General features: G+C 40.1%; 1 protein-coding gene across 1 annotated transcript; it reads left to right on the plus strand.

Annotated features, from left to right (window-relative positions):
• The first annotated feature begins 2,054 nt into the window (after positions 1-2,054).
• Positions 2,055-10,462, plus strand: LOC113086109 (dual specificity protein phosphatase 8-like). The gene is made up of 5 exons (XM_026255322.1): positions 2,055-2,353; positions 7,183-7,349; positions 7,917-8,076; positions 8,321-8,444; positions 8,559-10,462. Exons 1-5 carry the CDS (start codon positions 2,287-2,289, stop codon positions 9,628-9,630), a joined length of 1,590 nt encoding a protein of 529 aa, XP_026111107.1. The 5' UTR covers positions 2,055-2,286; the 3' UTR covers positions 9,631-10,462.
• The last annotated feature ends 274 nt before the right edge of the window (positions 10,463-10,736 follow it).

Genomic DNA, 10,736 nt, shown 5'->3' on the forward strand with positions numbered 1-10,736 from the left:
TGTGTGTGTGTGTGAGAGAGAGAGAGAGAGACAGAGAGAGAGAGAGAGAGAGAGAGAGAATTAGCACCAAGTGCTCCCACAATTCTGCCATTTTCTCATTCTTAGATCAGTTTATAATTGTATGCAAAAGCATGTGTGTGTGTGTGTGTGTGTGTGTGTGTGTGTGTGTGTGTGTGTGTGTGTGTGTGTGTGTGTGTGTGTGTGTGTGTGTGTGTAAGATCTTTGTCAGTCACTCAGCAGTCAGTGTTGCTGTTCCTTCATTAAAGATATAGTATATCCCCTTCACCTCCACGTACAGAAATAGCAACGTTACTCGCACACCTATTTACAGCACTGCAGTCACACACACACACACACACACACACACACACACATAACTATGGACACACAGAAACGTGCAGGGCGGTCAGCGAAAAGCCCCTCAATTAAAACTGGTACATGAACCCGCCGGCTCCTAATTTGATTTCTCCAGTTCCTCTGATCTGTGCAACCCTGAGACATGTCCCTGCTCCACCGCAGCCAGCCGACAGAGAGACGCTGGAACCTGCGTCTCAGTAAACAACAAACAAACAACACTTAAAGGGACAGTCCAGCCACAACACATCGTTCTGTCATCATTTATTCACCTTTGTGTCGTTCCAAACCTATAGGAGGAACGAAAAAGAAGATATTTTGAAGAATTTTGGTAACCAAGCAACTTTGGATAACATTGACTTTTACTGTATAATAATAATAATAATAATAATAATAATAATAATAATAATAATATCTTCTTTTGACATCAAATAAAGATGAGTAAATGATGAAAGAATTCTAGTTTTGGCATGAACTATCGCTTGTTAAGGCTCAGTCACATTAAAGCCACTGTTCAGTGAATTTTCACAACAGTTTTAAGTTGTTCACCAAACTCAGCACACCGAGCAACAGAAGTCTAGTTTGAAAGTGACTTCATACATCACTATATCATCAACAATTAACAATGAGCTTTTTTTGTGTTGCTACATTTAGCTAATGGGATTGCACCTTTATGCTGCAGTTTAACGAAGGTATTATCACTTGTAGTTCATTTCCTACTCGCACAAAAACTGATCCAGTGTTCCTCAAAATGAACAAAAACACTCAAATGCTCAGAATATGATGCAAACCTGCAATGATTCAATATTAAAGGACACAAACATTTTCTGTAACAATGTCTTTGCTGCTGTTCTATCTCTTCCATCATGGTGACAGCATGGATGATCAATGGCCATTATATAACAAAAAACCTTATTTGACCAAAAAAAAAAAAAAAAAAAAAAAAAAAAACCATTTAACTTTTAGCACTTTATGGGTTTTCACATATGCATCTGTCATAGAGAAAATGCAGCACAAAAAGCAGTCATAATTAGCACAGCTATATTTGTAGTAATAGCCAACAATACATTGAATGGGTCAATATTATATATTTTTCTTTTATGTAAAGATCATGTTCCGATTTTTTTTTTTTTTTTTTTTTATGTCCTACCATAAATATATCAAAGCTTTATTTTTTATTAATAATATGCATTGCTAAGGTCTTCATTAGGATAACATTCAAGGCGATTTTCTCAATATTTCGTTTTTTTTTTTTTTTTTTTTTTTTTTGACCCTTATGACTGGTTTTGTGGTCCAGGGTCACATATATTGGATTGGCTCCATCTATATCATCATGATATGATTTCACATGATTAACGGCTAATGATTGATGGATGACGTCATTCGTGATTGACGCCGATTGATTCCAGGACAAACTGTTCTTCTGTTGAAGCGCAGTCAACACGGACTTCCCAGTGACAGGACACAGATCATGCACGTGATGATGAGCTACATAAGTAACAGCGATGACTGTATAGTAAGCAGAGGGGTCACTCGAAAGCAACTAGGGCTTGTTTGTTGATTGCAAACACACACACTGCGCACCGCGCACCGAGACGCTCTTCCCCATCGGTGACCGCATAGTTTGTGTGATGAGTCAGGAATGTGGTTGCATGCCTTACACATGAGCTATTACTGAACACAGGCCCCAGTAGAGCACAGCCAGTGCGCTCGCTCATTCACAGACGGGAGGGAGCGCGCGCGCGCGAGAGAGAGGGAGGAGGCTCAACAATAGAGAGCAGGAGCGCGCAGAGCCAGAGTCAGAAGCGAAGAGACGCGCCAGATGAAACATCTCCTCCTGTGATCCGTGTCCAGCGCTCGTCTGAGCTCCGAGGGGACTGTGGAGGTCTTCTGCGCGTTGACCTGGTGATCCCTCCTCCGCTGTGGACAGACATGCACGAGAGCGAGATGAGGCTGAAGATGCGCGTGAGGCGCATCAAGGAAGGGCGAGATCTGAGAGGTGAGCTGGACACTGAGCGTGCGCGTGGGGGATTTAGATACACGGAGCGATTTTGCATGCACTTGCGTGATTTATTTCCATTTCATTTTTTTATTATTATTATTATTTTTATACCTTGCCACTCTGTTAGGGGAAGTGTATCAGGCTGGGTGCATCACTGCTTTACAGTATGTATGCATATATGCAAGTGTATGTCTCTTTCACTCTGTGTTATTGCATCTCTCTGACCTGCTTCTTATGTTTGGACATTGATGACAAGTTGCTTCGGGGGGTGCAGTCGATTTTTAGTTACCTGATATCGTGAGTTTCAATCTTTGACTTAATTTGAATTAACAAAAGATCGAATGCATTGTTTATTATGAGCAAAGTGAAAGTGAAGGCAAACAAGATTATCATTTAAATTATATATTAATTATTATATATATATATATATAATTCATATATAATTCATATTCAATTATATATATATATAATATATATATATATATATATATAATATATATATAATTCATATTCATATTCAATTATATATATAATTCATATATAATCATTTAAATTAATATTAATTATATATATATATATATATAATTAAAAGTTTAGTTTAATTTGATATACTTCAAGTCAAATAAGTATTATACTTAAATGGAATATTATTTAAAATGAACAATAAAAACGTGTTTTTTTAAGTACGTTATAAAACGGGTTTGTTTGTTTACTGAGGAAATAGAAACTGTCTTCAATGTTTTATGAATAGTATTTGAGTTTTCAATATTGATAAATATTGATAAATATTTCAAATGAAACCTGAAAAAGGTCTTACATGTCTGATATTTAAGGACCTTGTCCCAAATGATGAGGTAATGCCATCTGTTTCAGTGCAGCATCTTCTCTCACATATCTGATTTAGGGACATTGCAGGACAAAAGTTCAGGTGGAGATTTGCAACACTGTTTTTATGCAGATTTTAACTGCCTTCGATGTATGGTGCGCTGACATCAACAGCAGAACATCAGTATTGTGAGATCTGAAATATGACATTGTGTCATTCCATCAATCTGAATGTGCCTGAACTTGCTGGAGTATCATGTCCTCTTTGACAAATATAGCAGTCTTGTTAAGCTCCAGCTAAGCAAAGTCCTAAATACTACAGATCTGTCTTTAGTCCTCACACACTCACATAATACACATTGTTCATTTATGATTTAATTTCAAAAAGTGCAGATGCAACTCTGCTTTTGTTTCTATAAAAAAATATAATCTGCACAAAACAAAATGCATTTATCCAAAGCAACTTACAAAAGGGAGAAAAAAAGCCAGGTTTATTAGACAACTATATTAGGATCACGCCAGTATAAACTCTGGAAGTGGGGATTGTTATACTCCAGCCTGTAAGTGTAACTCCTGCGCACCATGTGGAGCGCTCAGGATATTTTTGGGGACTGATATCATTGAGATCTCTCTGCTCACCAGAGAGGGGATCTACGCTGCTTTTTTCCTAACTCTTAATTCAGAAGCTGTATTATTTCAAAACCAGATGTTCAGGAAAACCAAATCACATTGTTGTGGATCTTGCCACTAAGTCACTTGAGGCTCACTGCTGTTCTTTTTCAGTGTTTGTCTTGTTTTTAGTACAAAAAACTAAGCATTATTAAATCAAAATTCATTTAATGGAGATGCACGGTGACTTAAGAAGTCCTGTTTTCTTAGAAACGGATCAAAATGAAGCGAGTTTATGCTTAAAACAAGAACAAATATCTGCCAAAAGAGATTTTTTTTTTCTGACCGCCACTTTCGTATATTTGGTCTTGTTTTAACTGTTCATTTGTTCCTGAACTGACTTAATTTTGATCCGTTTCTCAGTAAACAAGACTTCTGCAGTCGTTTTGCTTCTCAAGTAAATGTAACATTTAAAATATAAAAAAAAAACACACTGGAAAATGACATAAATATTGGTAAATGTATATACTGCATTATTCATATATGCAAAACCAAGATTATTAAACTTTAAATATATATATATGTTATTTTATTTTTGTCTATAATTCTATAATTCTATATTGGTTATAATTTATGAATGTATTTGTGTATTTATTTCTGTATTTTATTATTAATTTTTTGCAGTTTAAATGTGACTGCATGTATTGCACTAACACCCAAATCAGATTTTTCAATGCATGCACTTTCTGAAAGTTTTGCAATTCATGCAAAACACGGTGGTTGCTTGGAACACAGAATGTGTGTTAAACCTACACTAAAATCAATAATGAAGTCATTTTTATCTCTGCGAGCCACATGTCATGCATCCCTCAGAGCGGATTGGCTCCGGCTGTCTGTCCGCAGTAGGACACGCTGACATCATGCCTGTGGAATGTCAGCTAACCAGGTCTGCACTAATTCAGTCAATGCAACGTCTGCTCGCCTCCTATTTCTCTGTCATGCTTTTCTTCTTCTGCACGGCCCAGAGACTGATTTCACTTTGGCTTGTGATGTCATAAAACAGGCTACTCAGTCGTGGGATGTTAAAACCTCGTGTCAGAGCATGTCCGAGCACCGGGTGCAAGTCAAAACCTCTGGGGTGCATATGTGAGCAGAGACGGCTCGTTGGCCACCCGCGTGCTGAGCGATGATGTCATCCTGCTTGGCGGCGGCTTTTAATAGCTGGAAACAGACAGCCCTTGAGCTGGGCCTTAAAGGGCCAGGCGCTGCTTTAAAACAAAGCATGCAGCTGATTTGAATATTTAGCTTGCGTTTTTATGAAGTCAAAACTGACCGAGTGAGTGGTTTGAAACAGCTTCCTGGTAGTTTGGTGAACTCTTGGCATGAAGTCAGTGGCCTGGGGTTACACCGGTGTGAATCGAGTAACACTGACACTTCTTTCCGTGACAAGAGTGGGCAATGATGTCATTTGTGACTCACTCAAAAAGGTATTTTAAACAGGTTTGTTTGGTTTGACTCGCATTACGTATCGAATGGCCTTGCCGAGTGATGTCATGTGATCATCACACTGAAAGGTCAGAACTCTTTCTCTGCTGTGAACTGGGTTAGTAAATGTTGAATCGGATGAAGGATGAATAATTGCCTTCTCCAGTCACATGCATTACTTCATGCAGATGAGCTCATCTGCTTTTACTGCCTGTTTACAAATGTTTTGCTTCTTCTGTAGCTATTTTGTTTCTCAATTTCTCCCTGTTTCGTAACAGTTTCCAGCTTGCATGTTCCTGTAACACTAATTCAGAGTGATGATGTCATTGCCCCGTCTGAGGTGTCATGTCTCAGATGTTTAGATGAGCGAGGACTGATTCCAAATCAGCGGTTCCTTTCTTCTTCATTAGGGATCCCAGAACAGTTGCAGATTGAATTAAGCCACTGGCAAAATCTGGAACAATGCATTGCATAGAAAATAGTAATGTTAAAATAGTGTGCATGGTCCAAACATACAAAATAATACATAAATAATACTGAGGCCAGTAAATGGGTGGGTAAGTGTTAAGAAAGTCACATTTTTTTTTTTTTTTTTTTATACTTTTATGCAAAACAATTTGTATAGATGTGTAAAACTTTGTGTCAGTGTGCTTTGGAATTATATTTATTGTGTAGAATATATTTAAAAGTGTTATACAAAAATTTAATTTAAATGATTTATTATTCTTTTTTTTTTTTCTTTTTTTTTTAATTTTAGCGCACTGGCATTTAACATCCAAAACTCCATAATATTGCTTTTTGGGGGTCATTAGCAATAAAACGCTTAAATTTCTCTACTAGACTCAGACTAAAGTCCCGTTCGCACCAAGAACACAACTATATCAGTGTCCACAGCAATGCACAATGGCGTTCTTTGTATTATAAGCTTAAGCAGCAGTTTTGTCATCTGCTGCTTTGAGTGCTTGAGCTCTTTAAATCAGGATGGTTTCTGATTGGTTGTCAGTGTTTTTATTGTGCATAAAATCTTTCTGAAAGTAGCTTTAACAATATCATTCCTCTGTGCCATGATCGTTATACAGCAGACTCACTATCCTTTAAAACTATGTCTTATGTATATCATTATATTCGTGGTCCTCGGTGTGAAGGGGCCTTTAGAAGCTGGAATCATTGACCATGAAAGTGTGTGAGACCGTGGGTTGGGTGAGCGCTCTGGTTGGGTGTCAGTGTTCCCGCTGTGTGATGCTGGTCACAGGGAGAGAAGATGAGATCATGCAGGAAGCAGGAGACCGGAGAACCAGACACATGCAGACCATTGCTTTTCTCATTTCCTTTTCAAAGAGGAGCTTAGCCACTCTTGCAATCCAGCAGTAGTGTCGACCGATGCGCCAGCTCATGCTATAGTGTTGGTTTGGAAATGTAATAGGTTTACCCTGCTTGTGATGTACAACTAGTTATTTTTTTATTTTAAAGTTATCTGATTACATTTGATTGCAGTGTTGCTCCCCAACACTGCAAACTGGCTTGCTTGGGTGAAAAAGACCAAACATGGGTTCAGAGAGTGTAAAAACAATACCACAAAAGATTTCTTCATCCTGGCGGAGGCTCATCCACTGTACACTAAGTGTACTGGATAATATTCTGGTGCAAGAATTGAAACGACAGGATGTTTCTGCTGTGGCGGAAGGGCTTCTTGGCCCCTGTGGAGTTAGTGTTTGGGGTTCATGTGTAATTCAGTCGGTTAGGATGTTTGGAAACCCCCTTCATTGTTACAATTATTCCATTCTTACTGTGAGTAATTTAGTTTGTAGGAACAATGTGCGTACACACGATATTTTATGGTCTCTGCGTGAATCATATCCGAACATATTCATCCTAAAACAGTTCTCTTCTGCTCTGTACGCTTTCAGGTGGCTTTGCAGCTTTCTCTTCCTGTTTTCCTGAGCTGTGTGAGAGTAAACCAGCCACTCTTCTGCCTCTCAGCCTGTCTCAACCCTGTTTACCCGTGGCCAACATCGGCCTCACCCGCATCCTGCCCCACCTGTACTTGGGCTCCCAGAGAGACGTCCTCAACAAGGTTGGTGGACCTCAAGAATTAAAATAAAATATAAAAATATAAGTTGTATAATTATTGCATACAGACCCCTTGAATATCGTCACATCAAATAAATTCTTTCAGTTTCTAGCACTCAATAATTCCCGAGGTGAAGACATAACATATTCATGAGGCATGATCAGATAACCAGAAATAGTTTTCTTTTACCTGGAGGGTGTTTGTGCATCGCTTGGAACAACTGAATTGTAGTGTATCTCATCACTTACTTAGATAACAGGCAGCTGAATGCATTCCAGGGAAATACTTTCGTTGATGTTGGGTTGACTTAAATGTTAGCCCTGTCAAGTTGACATGAGACTCACCATCAAAGCATTTTTTTATTACTTTTTTTTTTTTGACAGATTATCTCTCTACATATTTCTCATTTACAATAGCTTAAGCATGCGTGACAGACTAACTGATACAGTCGGAATCTGATCAAGGAAAATTTTTGACCCCCCCCCCCCCCCCCCCCCAAAACCCAGTTCTATCTTCTTTGGGAGTGGTCTGTTTGTACGAATTTCTTCAAAAACTTCCATCTTTTCACAGGAACTGATGACTCAGAATGGAATCACGTATGTTCTCAATGCCAGCAACACCTGCCCCAAACCTGACTTCATCAGCGACAACCACTTCATGCGCATTCCCATCAACGACAGCTACTGCGAGAAGCTGCTTCCTTGGCTGGAAAAAACCAACGAGTTCATAGGTAAGAACATCAGACTTTGTGGTTTGCTGAATGGACAGTGGACTATTCTAGAAGCAAGCTTGTAAGACGGTAGAAACCTGTGAGTTTAGGAGCTTGGTTAACCTGAGCCATATGTGCACCAGCTTTTGAGGGAGGTATGAGTGATGTCAGCGTTCGAGGTGGGCGAGTGAGATGACCTCATGCTTGGTGTGCAGTTTAACAGTGGAACTGCTTTTGACTGGTTTGCTATTCTCTCTGTCCACAGACAAAGCCAAGGTGGCAAACTGCAGAGTCATCGTCCACTGCTTGGCTGGCATATCCCGCTCAGCAACCATTGCCATTGCCTACATCATGAAAACTATGTGCCTGTCTTCAGATGATGCCTACAGGTAACTGCAGCTCTTTGGATGTTCAGATGCTCTATGGACTGACAGACCAAGCCTAGACCAAGTTCTATGAATTTTGGCATCCAATTGAATTTGTTCATATCTAACATCTTGTAGGTTTGTGAAGGACCGTCGGCCATCAATATCTCCAAACTTCAATTTCTTGGGTCAGCTGCTGGAGTTCGAGAGAGGCTTGCAGATGAAGGGTCTACCCTGTGACCCTATGAGGTTAGCAGGGAAGCCGAGTAAAGAGGTGGCAGAGGTCCGAAAGATGGAGAGCGATCGCTGCGACCAGCGGACTCCACAAGCTTCAGAGATCACCCTAAAGCCTCCATCACCTACCTCGCTGCAGAAAGACCTAAGCTCCCTTCACCTGTCCACCGACCAAATCCTTCAAACCAAACGGCTCAAGTGCTCCTTCTCCCTTGACATCAAGTCTGTCTACTCCTCGAACCAAAACCAGCAGTCTTCTCCCAACTCCTCATCGGATTTGGAAAATATGCCCAAACTCTGCAGGCTTGACAGTCTAAAGAATAGCAACGGGGTATGCAAGTACCCTTCAACGATGAACCGCCCTAGCCCTACGGAGTCACAGTGTACTGATATGACTAGCAAGTCCAGGACGAGCCAGCGAAGTGAGAGGTGGGAAAATGGTGGCTTGGAGAGGTTAACTCTTTCCCTCCAACTGAAGCAGGGCAACTGTGGGCCAAGACCCCAGGATCCCATTTGCAAGACCAACTTGGAGGTGCCTTCTATCCTCAGCTTGCCGCTGGGTACATCTGCTTCTTGGACCATGCATAGAGGCTCGAATGAAGCCACCACCCCAATCACACCCACGGGTGACTGCCCTTGGTTCTTGGGCACTAATTTGACACCATCTGGAACGGGGAGCTCCGTGCACTTTGGCAGCGGTCCTGCCTGCACGGCTTACAGTTGCAGTGGCCAAGCTGGCAACTCCAAACCCAGGGACAAAACGCCAGAGCCGCTGGACTTTCAAAGACACCGTTGGCTCGAGGACGGGAAAGCAGTAGTGTGCAGTGTATCACAAGTGGACACGAAGTACAAGCGCCGCAGCTGCCAGATGGAGTTCGAAGAGATTATTAACACAACTCAAAGCGGCGAGGAAATTGGGAAGCTGGGCAAGCAGTCCAGTTTCTCTGGCAGCATGGAGGTCGTCGAGGTATCCTGACAAAGATGACAATCTAACTCCAGGAAAAGCTGTTTATTTATTACAGAGTTCTGTTGTTAAAGAGCTTTGCATCTAAGAGAGACCCTTTTCAAACTAGGGTTGAAAAGATGTAGTTTATGTGTACAAGGATACACTAAAGACGCGAAATGCCAATTCTCTGGTATGCTGCTGGACTACAAGAGATTTTAAGGAGCTTGTAGACTATGACATGCACTCACACCAAAGACCTCACAGAGTGACCTTTTTCTTGCATGTCATCTCAAAATGAAGGAGCACGATGGAGGATATCCATCTAGCATGACCACATCAAGACACTAAACATGAAGGAATGAATCAGATGAGTGTGTTTATGCTGGTTTTGATGCAAATTAGGGCAGTCACACTTAACAGTGGCTTTCGAGGAGGGACTGTATGTATGCCCAACTCTGAGAAGATGTAATTCCTGTGTGATGTTTATTATTCTGTCATTGCCCATTGTTCTATTTAGCTATGAATTGAGTAAATAAGGGCAGTTGCATTCAGTAATTTCACTATTCAGTGTTATGTGTGATAAAAGAGTGGAAATATGAAGTGTATGTTCGAGCTGAGGTTCTCTCAGATCTACTACTGTGCACTGAGCATGCTCAGAACGGCTGGCTACCTACAGACAGACAAGCTGCATCCAGCAGCACTATGTATTAAGCTGTAAATCTAGACAGATTTACAGTACATGTATATGTAAAATAAATGTACTTCAACTTAAATGGTCTATTTAAAGTTTCATGCATTTTCGCTTTAATTTATTGTATGGGATTCATTCTGGCAATGAGCAATAATATATTATTTGAAAACATTTTGGTCTTTGTCTGAGTCTCTGGTGCAAATACAACACATACACACATTTATAGTGGCTGTTAACTAAAATACACCTACACACACTTGTGTGTTTTCTCTGTATGGAGACAAACTGTAGTCTTCTATTGATTTTAAGAGAAAGTGTCACAAAGTGATTTCCATAAAAAAAATTTAAAAAAAGATTAGACAAATAAATTGTTTTAGAGGCAAATAAAGTGTTGTTGTTATTATTATTATTAACATTATTCTAATATTGTAAAAGTTTAGCTTTT

Source organism: Carassius auratus, unplaced genomic scaffold (assembly GCF_003368295.1).
Source record: "Carassius auratus strain Wakin unplaced genomic scaffold, ASM336829v1 scaf_tig00042726, whole genome shotgun sequence".
NCBI lineage: Eukaryota > Metazoa > Chordata > Actinopteri > Cypriniformes > Cyprinidae > Carassius > Carassius auratus.

What these genes read in the sequence shown, in the direction of transcription:
- LOC113086109 (XM_026255322.1), top strand. Translation starts at nt 2,287, where the DNA reads ATGCACGAGAGCGAGATGAGGCTGAAGATGCGCGTGAGGCGCATCAAG. An exon ending in AGAGAGACGTCCTCAACAAG is followed by an intron (nt 7,350 to 7,916) that starts GTTGGTGGACCT and finishes ATCTTTTCACAG; the next exon opens with GAACTGATGACTCAGAATGG. An exon ending in TCTTCAGATGATGCCTACAG is followed by an intron (nt 8,445 to 8,558) that starts GTAACTGCAGCT and finishes AACATCTTGTAG; the next exon opens with GTTTGTGAAGGACCGTCGGC.